At 39.8% G+C, this 15,611-nt stretch overlaps 1 protein-coding gene across 6 annotated transcripts in view; it reads left to right on the forward strand.

Moving 5' to 3' along the window:
• EML4 (EMAP like 4) overlaps nucleotides 1-15,611 on the forward strand; it is a 257,098-nt gene that overhangs the window by 153,773 nt on the left and 87,714 nt on the right. For 4 of the 6 annotated variants that reach the window (XM_084623061.1, XM_084623062.1, XM_084623059.1 and 1 more), the window contains exons 3-5: nucleotides 3,486-3,615; nucleotides 10,006-10,176; nucleotides 12,227-12,355. In XM_084623061.1, the coding sequence (XP_084479187.1) occupies nucleotides 3,486-3,615; nucleotides 10,006-10,176; nucleotides 12,227-12,355 (430 nt within the window). The remainder of the gene's footprint in view (nucleotides 1-3,485; nucleotides 3,616-10,005; nucleotides 10,177-12,226; nucleotides 12,356-15,611) is intronic. The other 2 variants (XM_084623063.1, XM_084623064.1) reach the window with 1 other exon arrangement.

The following is a 15,611-nucleotide window of genomic DNA, read 5'->3' on the forward strand; positions in this document are numbered from 1 at the left end:
TCCACAGGATCCCTGCCTCATTCAGAGCACAGCGTGGACCTGCTTTGGAGATGAATCAGGCAGGGTCTGTAGGACACCTGCCTAATTTGTTTCAGAAATTGGAAAGTCTGTAGTGAGTGAGACAATGAATTGCAAGAAAAGAAAGAAGGGTCTCATGGCTCAGGCAGTTCGATGCCTTAATAAATAATTTTAAAATAGTTTTGTGTGTGTAAATTCCTAGATTTAAAAACAAACTGGAAAACAGAAATTCCTTCATGTGGCATCATATTGACACCTATGTGGTTCGTCAGAAGGGTTGGAACCTTTAGATCTGCCTCACTGACATCTGCTACTTGAGCTAATGGAGTAACTGATGGCAGTAGTAAGTTGTAACCCACTGCCTGTGGGCTAGCGCTAAAGCGGGGGATAAGATGCTTGTTGACAGTAGAAGAATGGTGAGACTCAGGGATCTTGGGTTCCATTCCAGCCTTTGGGGAAAGTGTGTTCTAGTGTGCACAGAATGTTTTGCTCATTTTCTCCAAGCTTAACCCCTTCCACCCTGTCCCAGTTCTTGTTCCATCCTAGCCAGTCCCCAACTACAATCCACAGGCTTCTCATCCCAGTCTCTTTGCTTAGCCAGCTCTAGTCTCCCACTATGGACTTCTTGCATCAGTTCTGGTCTGCTCCCCACCAGTTCCAATCTTTCACCACTCCTAGTGCAAGTCTGCTTGCCCTGCCAGTCCCACTTTCTCCCCTCCCAACTGCTCTTCCAGTCTATCTCTTTTGCTCAGCCTTGCCTCCAGCTTCCACATTCCCCATCTCCACAGTCTTCCAGTCTGTGGCCCTGGTTCCTCATTTATTCTCAGTGACCAAGTCCCTGCTCCAAAGCAGGGGGATGCTAGAACATCTCACGCAAAGGTCGTCAGTGTTTTGTAGCATGGGTAAAACAATGTATTTGTCTGTAGCTTCATTCTTGGAGATGGCTGAGCCATTTTGGGGGTTGCCTGGGGCCTCAGCAGGTGCTGGGAGAGGGTGGCCCAGCTGCTTGGGGGGGAGGCGGAGGCCAGGTGGTGGCACGCGGACTGGGACCCCCGCTGGTGCTGGGTGGAAGGGGTCGTTGGGGCCGGCAGGCTCCCTACCTGGCTCTGCACCTCTCTCTTCCCTCCCGCTCCCACCCAGCAGCAGCGGAATCTGGGTGTGGGAGGGGACAGGGGGTTGTGGCACAGGACGGGGTGAGGTGAGCTCTGGGCAGGCACTTACCAAAATAATTTTCCAAAATAATTCGGTCTGAGCTAGACACCCGGCATGGAAAATTTCAGCCCAAACAATTAAAGTTTGACAAAGTTATAAATAAGGCTGCGAGTTTGTCACAGGGGGTCATGGAAGTCATGGATTCCGTGACTTTCCCTGACTTGTGCAGCGCCTGCTGCACCTGGCTCAGGGGCAACTCAGACAGCCCCTGCTTGTGCCAGGTGCACTGGCCACTGCTGGGGCAGTCTTGGGCCGTTGCCCCCACCCCTCCGCAGCAGAGTTTGCATGTGGGAGGGGGCACTGGCCAGGGTGAAGAGGCTCTGGGCAGTGCTTACCTGGGGGGCTCCCTGGAAGCGGCGACATCCCCCTTGCTCAGTTGTTAGGTGGAGGCGTGGTCAGGCACCTCTGCACGCTGCCTCTGCCCAGAGCGCCGGCTTCGCAGCTGCCATTGGCTGGGAACCACGGCCAATAGGAGCTGTGGGGGTGGTGCCTGCAGGCGGACGCAGTGCGCAGAGCTGCCTGGCCATGCCTCCGCCTAGCAGCTGAGGGAGGTGGATGTCGCTGCTTCCGGGGAGCCCCCCCAGCTAAGCCCCACCCAGAGCCCGCCTCCCCCTATCCTGTGTCTCAACCCCCTGCACTCTCCCACACCCAAACTCCCTGCCTGGCTCCACGCCTCCCCCCCAAGCAGCTGGGCTGCCATCCCCCAAACACCCACGATGGCCCTGGGCAGCTGCCCCCTCCAAGTTTTATTCACTGTTATTTTTAGTAAAAGTCATGGAGAGGTCACAGGCTGTGAACTTTTGTTTACGGCCCATGACCTGTCTGTGACTTTTACTAAAAATACCCATGACTAAACCGTAGCCTTAGTTATAAGCAGCTGAAAACAGGGTCTTATGATGGGAAGTGTCAGGCTACTTCAATGGACAATACTACCCTCCCTGCCCATTATAAGGACCTCCTGGCAATGTACCTTGGTGTGTATTGTGCCATTCTGTTTATAATGGCCTGGGACTTCATACCTCGTGGTTGCTACAGCTCACTTGTAATACAGCCTTGTGTGTGCTGATGGCACTATGAAGTAATAACACAGTGATCTTTTGGCCAAAATCCTCTTCCCAGGCCACAGCCTGAGTAATTCAGTTGTATACTTGGTAGAAGTCAAGCCTCTTCAAGACAGTTATAGCTAAAATAGCTGTCTTGGCCCTGGAACCCCACCCTGGGACAAGAAGTTTTGTGTAGCAGTAAATGCTGTGGTCTTTACCAACCTTGGGCTCCTTACCTTACCTTGTGTTCACAAGGTGTAGGAAGCCCCAACAGAGTTGTGTTGTGCCCCCTCCCCTTACACAGGATTTTCCACTCTAAATGTACATTTATTTGCATATAGTATCTTCAATATTTACCTAATGGGAATGGTTTGAAGTACATTGTATTGTACATTGTAATGACATGCTATCTTTCTGGTTTCTTCATACTTCTTATCACAAAGCACTTTATGAAGGGGTGATAATGATGAGAGAGCCTACCTGATGAGCTTCTGGGAAATGTGATGATTTAAGATGACGCAGCTTTTTGAGCAACAGAATGCTGCTGCACAAGGAATTTATATTTCTGTTGCAATCACGACTAAAATAATTCTGTGGCAAGTGAAGCTTAGGACGATACTGTGCCAGAGTATTGTATTATAATTTACCATTTGACTGTAACATCCCATTTGAGTTACTCCACTTTGCAATTTAAAATATCACTTCTAATGTTTCCATTTTTGAATTCCACAAAAGAATCCTCCTATGTACAAACATCCTTAGTTTTGGCCGTTAAAGTGCTGTTTCATTAGCCAGATGTGTATGTGAACATATTTTTGGTTAATAGTTTCATGTCAGATAAACTTTATTCCTAGCTTAAACAAATTGTTGAACTACCAAAACACAGTATTTCTTTGCAAAAACTAGATGTTTATTGGTTTGGTGTGAATGTTTGACAATAAATCTTTATCTACCTATCCATCCACTTACCCACCCACATGAGGGTGTTCATATACACACTGCATATGAATTGTTCTTGTTCCTACGGTCGTCTCTTAAAGTTTTAAATGATTTCAGAACGCGATTTTTGGATTAATACACACATCCTTTGTCTTGAATGCCAGCAACAATGCTGTATGAAAGCCAACCCCACCTGTTATGGTTCTTAATTTGAATGTCACGTGGATGCCTTGAAAGCTACTATAAAATCTCTTCTTCTTAAATTTCTTGTAGGTCAGCCAGGCCTCCGAGAAGCTATCTCTATGTCCTGTATAACCAATGGAAGTGCAGGAAGCAGAAAAACAGGCCATAGTTCCTCTGTATCAATTGCCAGAAAAGAGACCCTCTCATCTGCTGCTAAAAGGTACTGGCGTCTTAAAAAGTTAAATTATACACAACCACAATAAGGAAGCCCCTTTCTGTGTTAATTTTGAAGTTTTCTGAAATATACCAATTAAAGAATAGGATTTAGACTCATAGCATACCATTAGAATTCGTAACAGCTGGATATATAGAAAGGGGATCACTTTGGTTTTCAGTGTACAACACATGAAATTAAAGTTTCGCAAAAAGAGGAAAAAAACATATTTCTAATAGGCATTTTTGTTCCAAAATTGAAATGAGCCACTTGGACAGACAGTCATGCTTTTTAGCATGCGCCTGAATTTTTTAATCTTTGAAAGGAAATAAACAACAAATCTGACGTCATGGTCTTGAATGAAAATAGTAGATGATACCAAAGTGAAAATTATGAAATGAGTTAGGTGAATTTAGGAACTTGTGTTAATCGATTCTTTATAACTTTATATGGCACATTTCAAATTTAAGAAATTTCTTGTTGCAGGATTTTACAAAACAAATTTTGTAAAAATAAAATAGCTTGAATTTTCATTTTATTTAGTATCTAATATATATATATATATATATATATATATATATATATATAATTGATTTTTTTTTTCATACAGTGGTGTCAGAAACCAGCAAAGTGTTTTCTTATTTATTGTTTTCTTCTGGGACTTTTAACCACTCATTTTTCAGCATCTCGGAGGAATGGTTTGTTTCTGCTCCTGTTTGTTGGAGAGAATGAAAGAAAGAGCTGCCACAGATACAGCTATGGAACACAGCACACGTAAATGTTTTACCATCTGTTCAATTATATATGAAAAGTTCTCGGTCTCTGTAGAGTACTGTGCTGACTTCAGTGGATGATTTATGATTCAGTGTGGATTTAAATATTGTGCTATACAATTAGACAGGGATGCAGTATATTTTAGGGATTAAAGATATTGTATGTAAACCTAGGCCACTTACCTTTTCTTCTGCCTTTAATCAGTAAAACAATTAAACAGGAAGAGCGAAGCAGAAAATGTTTAAGGCTCTTTTGAGTACAGAAAGCAGAATTAATTTGCTTTTTTCTATTCTCAGTTATGTAGTGTCTTAGTTTTTGAATGTCTGACTTCCCCTATCCTACAATGAATCGAACACTGACATCTCTATCTATTGGAAAGCCAGGAGCTCTAAAAGAGAGAGTCACTTGGGAAGGTATATATGAGCTAGTACTTCCCCATTAATTTTGTCCTGGAAGTATGGAGCCTGGGTGTCTGCCCTCTCTTTCATACTTCCTTCCCAGCTCGTCCCTTCCACCCCCTGTTCAAAGCGAAAAAAGGAGACACGGGAAGAGACTAGCTATGTCAACATAGCTTTTAATGACAGGTTTCAGAGTAACAGCCGTGTTAGTCTGTATTCGCAAAAAGAAAAGGAGTACTTGTGGCACCTTTGGTTAGTCTCTAAGGTGCCACAAGTACTCCTTTTCTTTATAGCTTTTAATGGAGCCAAACCTAAGGGAAGAAGATGGATGGACAGATGGCTGGCCGGAAGGAAGGAAGGAAAAGAGAGTTTGAGAAGAATCAGAGAGAATGTCAGACCCAAGACCTTGTGGGGGAAAGAATCACTCCTGCATCTCCTCCCTCCATGTCACCGGGAGCTCTGTGAAATTGCCTAGGGGAATCTTGGACATATACCACTTCATCAAGACTACAGATAATCTGGATGAAGGTTCCATGGGCTCTGTGACACAGCTTGTCCAGATGAGAGAAAGGTTACCTGGTTGCTATAGGATCATACATTTGTTATTGGTTGGGGAGAAAGCCCATCTGTATCCTTCCAGGATATTACTCTATGTGAGTATGATCCTAGATACATACTGGGAAGGCTTCCATGTATCCAAACAGACTGTCTGTCTTCTCTGCAGTTTTACCTCCAGGAGGGCTATTAATCTCAGCCTGTCTTCACATCAAACATTTCTTAGACTACTTGATTGCCTGTGTAGACCAGGCTTCCTGGAGTATAGCTTGATCAGAAGTTCTTTTGGTTGTGTAAAGGAATCTCCATTTTCTGGATGTTTCACTCCTTGTTTCATTATTGGTACAGCAATATCCTTCTGAGTCTAAGGTTTACTCACCCCGACAGCTCAGGTTTGTATAATTGCAACACAGACTTTTGGGGTTAGAGAAAGTCATTCAGGCCCCTTTGCCTTCAGTGGAAATTTTCCCCTTAAAGTGCTCATGCAACATCAACTTGTTGAACTGAGGACAGTGAAACCAAATCTTATATTTGCAAACTGTTACTTAGCGGCCTTCTGGTTCTGTCATGGTTCAACAGCTGTACAGCAGTCTCTTACATCATCCCACAGGTGGGATGCTAAAAATTCAGCCATAATTTCAGAAGCACTGCATGAGTATTTTTAGAGGCACCAAGGGATTTGGGAACCTGGTTCCTTTGAAAACCTGAGCCTGGATATTCTCAGTGTCATATATAATTCTGGCTTCTGTTAGGGCAGTCTATTTACAGGGCAAAGATTGGCTCAGATCCGTGGGATTGATCCCAGGGGAACGGTGCCTGAATCTGGAGATTTTCCATTCTGTATGTCAGCATCTGTGTCATCTCTTAGGACTATCATGCCACCAGGAATTCTGCAAAATCAACCTGATTTTTCTCTGTTTCTCTATCCCTTTGCTATAGGGAGAGTATTTTTGATGAATGGAAGAGGAGACCTGGGTTATGCTTTCCTGTCCCTTTTCCCAGTTCATTAAATTCTCTGCAAAACCTGACAGGTCAGAGCAAAGGTGATTTTATTTGACCCCTCTTAGCCACGTGTACCTGGTTCTCAGGTCACCGGAATGTTTCTGTAGGACTATAGATATGCTTCGTTAAGGACCATTTCCCTTTGAACATTTTGGGGAGATTCAGCCTTCTGGTCTGACTGAAGGCCACGAGTTCCTGATGGAAAGAGCTGTGGATTGTCAAAAGCAGGTTGGAGGTCACCAGGATCTGAAATGTGTTCACATTTTGGTGTTGCATAAGGACTGCTCTGCAGATGACTAGCTGTTCACTCATTAGCCATTGTGGTTTATTTTGGACACTTTATAAAAGAGTCTATGGATTAATGTGGCACAGTTTCATTTAGATTGAGTTCATTGAATTCATTTAGATTTAGATAGTTCTCCAAAGAATGACTTCAGTTAAGTAGTTAAGTATAATCTTAAAATGTCAGACTTCAGGTAAGGTCACATCCTCACTCCAGTTTCTGGTTTGTTGTAGTCTGGGAGAAGAAGAGAGAATTCACAAGTTGGAATTTATCTTTGTCACAGTTCTCTCTTCCATCCTGCTTCCACTCTCCTCCACATATACTTCATAACACAACTGTGTGTATTTTGTTGGTTTCTTGACTAGAGAGCTAGGGGAAATGCTTGTTTGTGTGTGTCTTCCTGAGTGACCCTCTCTCTCTCTCTCTCTTTTTAACGCCTTGCTTCCTGGTAGTTGGACTCACTCAGTCTCCCTTTCATTGTAGGAAAGGGAAAGAAGAGGTTATGACAAGCATCATTGTTAATAAGTAAATTGGCCATACAGGATTATGAGTACAAAGTACAGCTTTCATAATTGTAATAAGAGCCTGTTATTTGCTTTAGTGGTAAGACATTGCTAGGGCTTGTTTTTTTGTATTCCATTTTCCTGTCAGAGACTTTGGAAAAAGGTGAAAGTTGTTCAAAGTACTCTTGTTTCCAGTAATGCAAGCTAAACCTAATGCAAACAAAAAATGGCTTCCAGAGTTCCAGTTGAACAGGGACTTGAGACCACAAGTTTATCTGCCAACCCATCAAAAGTCATCATGCTCTTATCTCAGGAGCCAATCACAAGCGTATCTTCACTGAAAGTGAAAAAATACTGTTGCGTGTTTCATAACTGCCTTCAAAACAAGCACATTTCTATTTTAATTTCTCTTCTAGTGACTTCCTTTAAAACAAAATATGCCTTGACAAGTTAAATTGAAGGAAACTCTCTCTCAAAAAAAAATTGTCGGCTGTGCCCTTTCTTGCTGCTTTATGATGTATGACATATCCCTGAATGATTATAAATATGTATTTTTTTTATATTGAAACCATCAGGAATATCCTGTCTTTTATCCCCTGCTTTTTACTGCAGTTTTCCCCAAAAGGATTCAGAGAAATGGGTTGGGAACTTTGAGCCCTTAATTAGAGGGATGAGATGTTGAATCTTGAACAAAGACAGCTTTTTCTCCATCTGCACTTAATGAATTTGAGTTAAATAGCGATTAACAAAAACAAATTAAAACCAGTGTTTTAGATAGGCTGAATAAAAATCATCTCCACTTTCACTTAGAATCAGATTCTGTTTCCATGGTTTGTACTAGTTTTCCATTCCATCCGGATTCTGTTTGCAGAGTGTCTTTTGTGGGGAAAGGTAGATGAGTCCAGAATTTCTAATTTAGTAAAACAAGCAGGAAAAAAACACCCTCCTCTTTTTTTTTTTTTATTTTTCAGTTGGAGATAGGGAAAAAACATTTCATCTCTTCTTTGTACCTATTTTGCTTCTCTAGGATGTATAAGCTTTATTTTTTTAATTTGTAGATTACTTTTAACTTGAGAGAGGGAATACCAGACAAAATTAGAGGCAGGGGAATGGTAACCTTTTTTCTTGCTGCTTATTTTGTTTTATGGCATGTGAAAAATTTAGTCAGACTTCAAATTCCTGTAACATTTAACAGTCCACCTTGAGTATAATTAAAGGAAGAAAACATCTATATGCTGCAGAATACTACTACCTTGAGCAGCTTGTCTTGCCATTGTGTGTTTGCTTCAGCATGTCACAGGAAGCATGCAGCAATGTACTTGAAATAAGTCACATGGCAAGAGTAAATTCTCAGTTAAATGGGGATTGTATAATTGGTCTGTTAACTCTGATCCTCTCAGTATTCTTTGTACTTTAAAGAATGTATTGTTGGCCATTTCAGGACTGTATTCTTTTGCTATGGGGAGAAACCTGCAGGAGTGAAAGATCCATCCTAGTTTAAACTCTCAGAATTTAGGTGAATTCTACTCTCAAAACAGAGAGATTTGAGACATTGTTGAGGAGTTAGAAAACATGGCCTCCAAAGTCTCTGGATTCCAGTATGGTGGTCCAGTCCTCTCCTCAATTCAGTTCATCCTCTCTCTTTGCACCAGCAGCGTTTGCCCGTAAGGGGACATACACACACATTTGAAGAGGGGACAGGGGATGCAAGAGAAGAGGTTCATTTCCTGTGAAGTGCTGGCTGGAGAGGCTGCTCCCCCATTCTACCCCAACATATTTCCCCAAGTCCAATAAAGTGCTAACCACTTGAGGGACTTCCCCAGGCTTGGAAAAAGGGTGAGCATTCTACAAAGGCTCTGCTTGCCCTTTTACATGGCTCCGGGACACTTCTGCTCCTTGGTGTTGCTTTGCTCCTTTTCCCACATCACAGCACAACAGATCATGGGGACCTGAACTAGTGCAGGACATCTACATTAGAGAGTCACATTTTCAAATAGTGACTGTTAATTCTGTTTGTGCACAAATGTGGTAACTAGCCATCAGCTTGCCACATAAACATGTACATATGAGAATATGCACAAAACTAGCCATGTTGAGGCTGGGTCCATATATCAGTGATAGCAATAGGAGTCTTGCTATTGACTTCAGTGGACTTTGGACCAGGGCCTTCATGAATAAGAACATTTTAAAATTGCCACTTAAAATTATTTAAAGGGATTTAAAATGTTAAAACAACAAAGATTATGCTCCATTACATTGTTAAAAGTGAGGGAATTGTAATCTCATAGTTTATTTACAACAGGTGTTGAAAAAGTGACAGTTTGACCATTTAATATCTGTTATGGCCAAATAGGACCAAAAAAGGTGTACCCAGTAGCTGCTTTGGTACATGGCACATTTAGTTAATCTATTTCTGGAGAGACCCAGGACCAGTGAATGCATTTTATTGCTAACAATGGAAGGCTAGGAGGGACAAAGCATACACAACAATCTGCAGAGAGAGATACAGCAGAACCTAGGATACAGTGCATATTTTAAATTGAAAGGAGCTGTGTTCAGGTTTAAATGGGAAGGGGTAAGTAATGAACCTAAAACAGCGATAAACCTTCGCTACTTTTCCAAGTAATATAATAATATTTCTTAGTACTTGACAGGAAGCTCTCTTCAACTGTTTGATCTTTGCTTTTAGCAAAGTACTTTACTAATAATTTCATTAACAAAACCCAACAAAATCAGTAGATAACCACACATTTTCTTATGGTGATTTTTCTTTAATGAATTTTGAATTGCTTCTTCCTTCTCTGATAAAATGTGTGCATTTTTTTCACCTTCATATTATTTGCTTATTCTCTATTGTTCCATCTTATACTTTTTTTTACAGCGGTACAGAAAAAAAGGAAAAACCTCAAGGACAGAGAGAAAAAAAAGAGGAAACTCATTCTAATGATCAAAATCCACAAATTCGAGCATCACCTTCTCCCCAGTCCTCCTTACAGACTCTCCAAACACACAGGCAAACTCAAGAAAGCAAGAGCTCTGCTCCAGCTAAAAGGTTTTCACAGTACCAAAGTACAGAGCTAGAAAATGGTTGTAATGATACTAAGAGTCCACGTTTAACAGCAAATCTTGAGAAACCAAGATCCAGTTTCACAATTGAGTGCAAAAATCAGTATTTTTTTATGCTGCAAAGTTGCACACAAGATGCATTACAACATTTACCACTAAATAAAGATTAAAAATGCAAATATTTCTTCCATAAATTTAAAGATGAGAAAAATAGAATTAAGACATTGCAAAGTACACAGGATATAAAACATCCTAATATGATAAAGAGAGATTAATTACAATCTTATTAAAATATATAAAAAGGTGCCAAGAAGTAATATCACTGAAAGTATGCTTTTCAAGGTATTATGTTAAACATGGCCAACTAAAACTGTGAACCATATCTTGTGCTATTTACCACATATCATAATAGCACTTGTCATAAACTAGTATCATTACAACCTTTGACTCGGGTGCCTTTCTTCCCAAACTACTGTTTAATGCGACTGCAGTTTGGATCTTTTGCTTTTTTCTCATATCCCTGCTTGGTTACAGAATGGTCCATTTCACCTGATATTTGGATTCTTATTCTACAGACATGTTTGGTGTCATATTTCTACACCAATATTAAACTGCGATTTGACCGGGGGAAGGGGACGGGAGGGATTTGTTTAGGGCCTGATCCTGCAACCTTGCACATACAGAATTCTTGCTGATTTCAGTGGGAGTTAAGTGCAGAGAACATCTGCAGGATGATGCTCTTTGATTTTTAAAATTGAATATTTTTCAAATAAACCCATTTTAAAATTTGGCTGGTTATTTTAGAGCAAAAATGTTCAAGTTCACGCCTAGTTTGTTATGATCCATTGTCACCTTTATTATTTTGAAACCTTGGGAAGGTATGGAATTCTTTCTCGGACCACTTGGCATTTTAGAAGACTAAAACAAACAATAACAATAACAAATGAATTATACTCTCAAATTTGCGCTGGTTTACAAACATATGTTGGCTTGTGTTGCCTGAATTCACAATTCTAATAGAAAATAAAAACAACCCTTTCACTTGACTGATGCATGTTTAACACTCATAAAGGCTGTGTCTCCATGTCTTGCACAAACTCTTACAAAATCTAAAGCTGAACTTTGGTTTGTTGTTCTCCTGCCTGGCATCTTACTGCAAAGAGACTTTTTGTGCCTGGGTTTAGCATACTAATTTATTACCTGGTGGGGGAGTGGTAAGGGGATGGCTTTTAAGTCTTTCTTAATATTTTAATATGTCTTGATAACTTGTCATCATCTTTTTTCAGCTTCTTGAGATACTGTGGAAATAAGCTTGCCTTTCTAGAGTTGCAGTTTTGAATGTTGTTCTTGCAAAAAGTATTTTTGACTGGATGAGTTGCAAGGTTGTTGGCAGGGCATCTGCAGAATCATAATTCAGGTTATTTAATAACTGTTATAGCCAGACCACATTTAAACAAATTTCCTATGATAAAGATATTATACATGAAATTAACTTCAGTGAAACCAGTGACTACAAAACAGTTTTGAACTGCCATTAGCATAAATTTGGCTCCAGCAGGATTGCTGATGTAGTCTATCAGACATTCATGGGTCTAATTTTCCATGATATTGGGCCAAATCCTGCTTGCCTTATTCCTCTCTAAGAAGTCTCAGAGAAGTGAATGGAATGTTGTGCATGAACAAAGGAAGCAGGATTTTGGCCCATTGTTTTGGAGCTATTTGCTTCCAAACAGTCAGTGGCTTACAGGGCTTGGAACTTGCCACCTCAGAGTGCTTCTTATGGAATTGTGCCCTATCTATGTGCTGACAAAACAGCTCAGCATTCAAAATGTTTTATTGTGTTCAATAGCCATTGAGCTTTCACTCATCTGGTTAGAACTTTTTGACTAATCTTTATTTCTGTTTTCTGGATCAACTTGAAGGAAGTCCTAGCACTGCTTTAGTCTCCTGCTGCTTGATCTGTCAATTGCATACCAGCACCAGCTATCGTTATCTCATTAATTTTTAATTTTAAATGTAAATTTTGTGTTTTTTAGCATAAAGCGAACTTCGACTGCTGAAAAATCACATAGCATGTGGGACAACTCAGATGACAGTCGTAATAAACTGTTGAGGGCAGCTTCAACATCAAAACTCATATCAAAAGTGGCAAAAAATGCAGAGAAGTAAGTATTGCCGTTTGTAGCAAAGTGGTATCTGCAAGTTTTAAGAATAAAAACCCTCAAATTAAATTGTTTTAATTTTATTACATAAGCAAATTTTGTAAACTGTCAGTTTGCATTGTTAATGTTTTGCAGATGTTGTCTGCATAATCTGACTATTCACCTCTCTAATGCAAGGAAATCTCCAGAGAATCTTAAAATCCCTGCAAAATGTAGATGTATTATTTTAAAGCATGAATATGCTTCCACTGCTACATGTTTGGATTTTACAAATTATGCATGCATATGAAGGCCCACTGTCATTCATGTACAAATTTCCCCACTTGGAAATGATTGCCTAGAACAGCGGTTCTCAAACTTTTGTACTGGTGACCCCTTTCACATAGCAAGCACCTGAGTGCAACCCCACTTATAAATTAAAAACACTTTTTTATATATTTAACACCATTATAAATGCTGGAGGCAAAGCAGAGTTTGGGGTGAAGGCTGACAGCTCGCGACCCCCCATGTAATAACCTTGTGACCTCCTGAGGGGTCCTGACCCCCAGTTTGAGAACCCCTGGCCTAGAAGAAGTACTGCAGAAGATGATCTGGGGTTATAGTGGATTACAAACTAAATATGAGTCAACAGTGTAACACTGTTGCAAAAAACGCAAACATCATTCTGGGATGTACTATCAGGGGTGTTGTAAACTAGACATGAGAAGTAATTCTTCCACTCTAATCTGCATTAATAAGGCCTGAACTGGAGTGTAATGTCCAGTTTTGGGAACCACACTTCAGGAAAGATGTGGACAAATTGGAGACTCCAGAGGAGAGCAATATCAATGATCAAAGGTCTAGAAAACATGCCCTGTGAGGGAAGATTGAAAAAACTGGGTTTGTTTAGTCTGGAGAAGAGAAGACTGAGAGGGGACATAACAGTCCTCAAATACATAAAATGTTGTTATAAAGAGGAGAGTGATAAATTGTTCTCCTCAGCCACTGAGGACGGGACGAGAAGTAATGGGCTTAAATTGCAGCAATGGAGCTTTAGATTAGACATTAGGGAAAACTTTCTACTGTAAGGGTAGTTAAGCACTGGAATAAATTACCTAGAGAGATTGTGGAATCTCTGTCATTGGAGGTTTTTAAGAACAGGTTAGGCAAACACCTATCAGGGATGGTCCAGTTAATATTTTTTAGTACTGCCTTAGCACAAGGGACTAAGCTAGATGACTTGTCAAGGTTCCTTCCAATCCTACATTTCTATGATTCTGTAAGTTTTCTCCACTTCTCTTGTCTTTATTTAAAAATAAATTTTGAAATGTTAAGGTTTCAGACACAGTTTTTATTTCATTGTAAATTCAGTTGTGTCTTTTCTGGATTTGTGTTAAGCTGCAGTTTTATACTTAAAAGTAACTGTAAAATGGCATTGTGAGGTTCCATGTTTCCATATCTCAAATATGCTCAATTTACAAGTAAAGATTTTTTTTTCCTCATGGCCCATTCTGCAAACTCAGCCTGAAAAGTAAAACAGGTCTTTTTCCTTCTTGAGCAATATCACCAGGCATAAAAGGCCAAATTATACTCTCAGATACATCTGTGCTACTCTCTTCATTTTTGGTGGGTTTGCAGAAGTTTGATTGATTTAGGCCCTGATCATGCAAACACTTATGCACATGCTTACTTTTACTACTGCAAGTAGTCCCATCAAACTCAAACAGTAGTAAGGTTAAGCATGTGTATATGTGTTTGCAGAGTCAGGGCCTCAGAATTTAGTGGGTTTTTTTAAAATGGTATTGATCATACATAATAGGGCATAAAGCTTAGCTGTGTTGGCTTTGCAATGCTAACAAAGAACAAGGAGTAACATTTTGTTCTGTGGTATAAACAAATACAACTCTGAATGCACACAGGGAGCAGATGTCTTCAGTAAAAAGGTGCCTTTTTACACAGTAACTTCACTGTAGATCTAATTAACTGTAAAGGTGGCTTAAATAGAATTGCTTTGAATGAAGCTGCAAAATCATATATGTAAATAAAGGTAAAAATACTGATGAAATACAGGGAGGTTATCATTAAAATAAGTTCTGAATTTGTAAATGAAATTAAAAAATAAAATTCAAATCTGCTGGCATTAACGAATGTATTAATAATGTAAAATAGGTTGTTTTCATACAGATTCTCAAGACCAGTGCAAAACTTAAAATTGAAAGGGGGATCACAATATTATGCTAATCTGACCTGACAGCAATACTTACATTTAGTCACAGCTTTATACCTAGACTGGAGAATTCTGTAATACACTGAAGTAGTGTGCACTAAGGATTATGGTTTAGACATTCTGCACACAATTTTCTTCCCTTTTCTAAATTCCTCTGGCAATTCAGGCTGTTGCTGGATACTGATAAAAGCTATTTAAAGACTGAAAAACTCTCTAGCTAAATCCTCTGGCTTTATTTCAGCTTATCAAGTTCCTTTTTTCAATTATTGCTGTTAAAACAGCGTAATCACAGTAGACATATTTAAAATTATTAAGAATAAAAAATGGTTGCTCTTTCCAGGCATTTTGAATTTGTGCAGTAGTTCAGGCATATAGTCAGATGTTTTGTCTTTTTTTTATGATATGCTCCTTATCCTTTGAAATGCTTCAATTATTCCACTTCTACAGTATTTCCCTAGAATAAGAAAAAAATATACTTTTCAGTGATTATGGATTAAATGGGGGCCGGAAGGATTAGGATTAATAATTGTTGGAGAAAAACAATCATCTGAGTGCATCTTCAGGTCATTGTTTAGCCTGAAATACTTAATGAAAGTGAAGCTTCAAAAGTTGTGAAAACATTTTACCATCATCTCACTTGAAGACTGTGTACTATATTCTTTACAAAAGTATCTTATCATTCACTTGTCTCTGCACTGAAATTCATTGTAAAGACACCCCGGGTTGAGGAGGGTAAGGGAGGAGAAGTGGAGAGAAGGACATGTAAATACTAACTTTTTACAAATATGCCCTTGGAAATGCATGCCCAACTCCTGTTGAATCAGTTGGCTTGTGTGCATGCATCAGAGGGCAGCATTTTGCTTATTGCATTTAAGATTATTAATTAGGGGAAGTTGCAAAGGCCCAAAATGCATCAGAACCAACCCATTTTCTGTGTGAGGAAACAGGGATCCAGCCCTAACTTGGGTCCTGGATAAAAATCGCTTTATACATGCTTTGGACTCTAGACCCAGATTTTGAATTTTGTTTATTAGGAACAGTTTTAAAGCCAGT

Source organism: Lepidochelys olivacea (genome assembly GCF_965140295.1).
Source record: "Lepidochelys olivacea isolate rLepOli2 genome assembly, chromosome: 3".
Classification (NCBI taxonomy): Eukaryota; Metazoa; Chordata; order Testudines; family Cheloniidae; genus Lepidochelys; species Lepidochelys olivacea.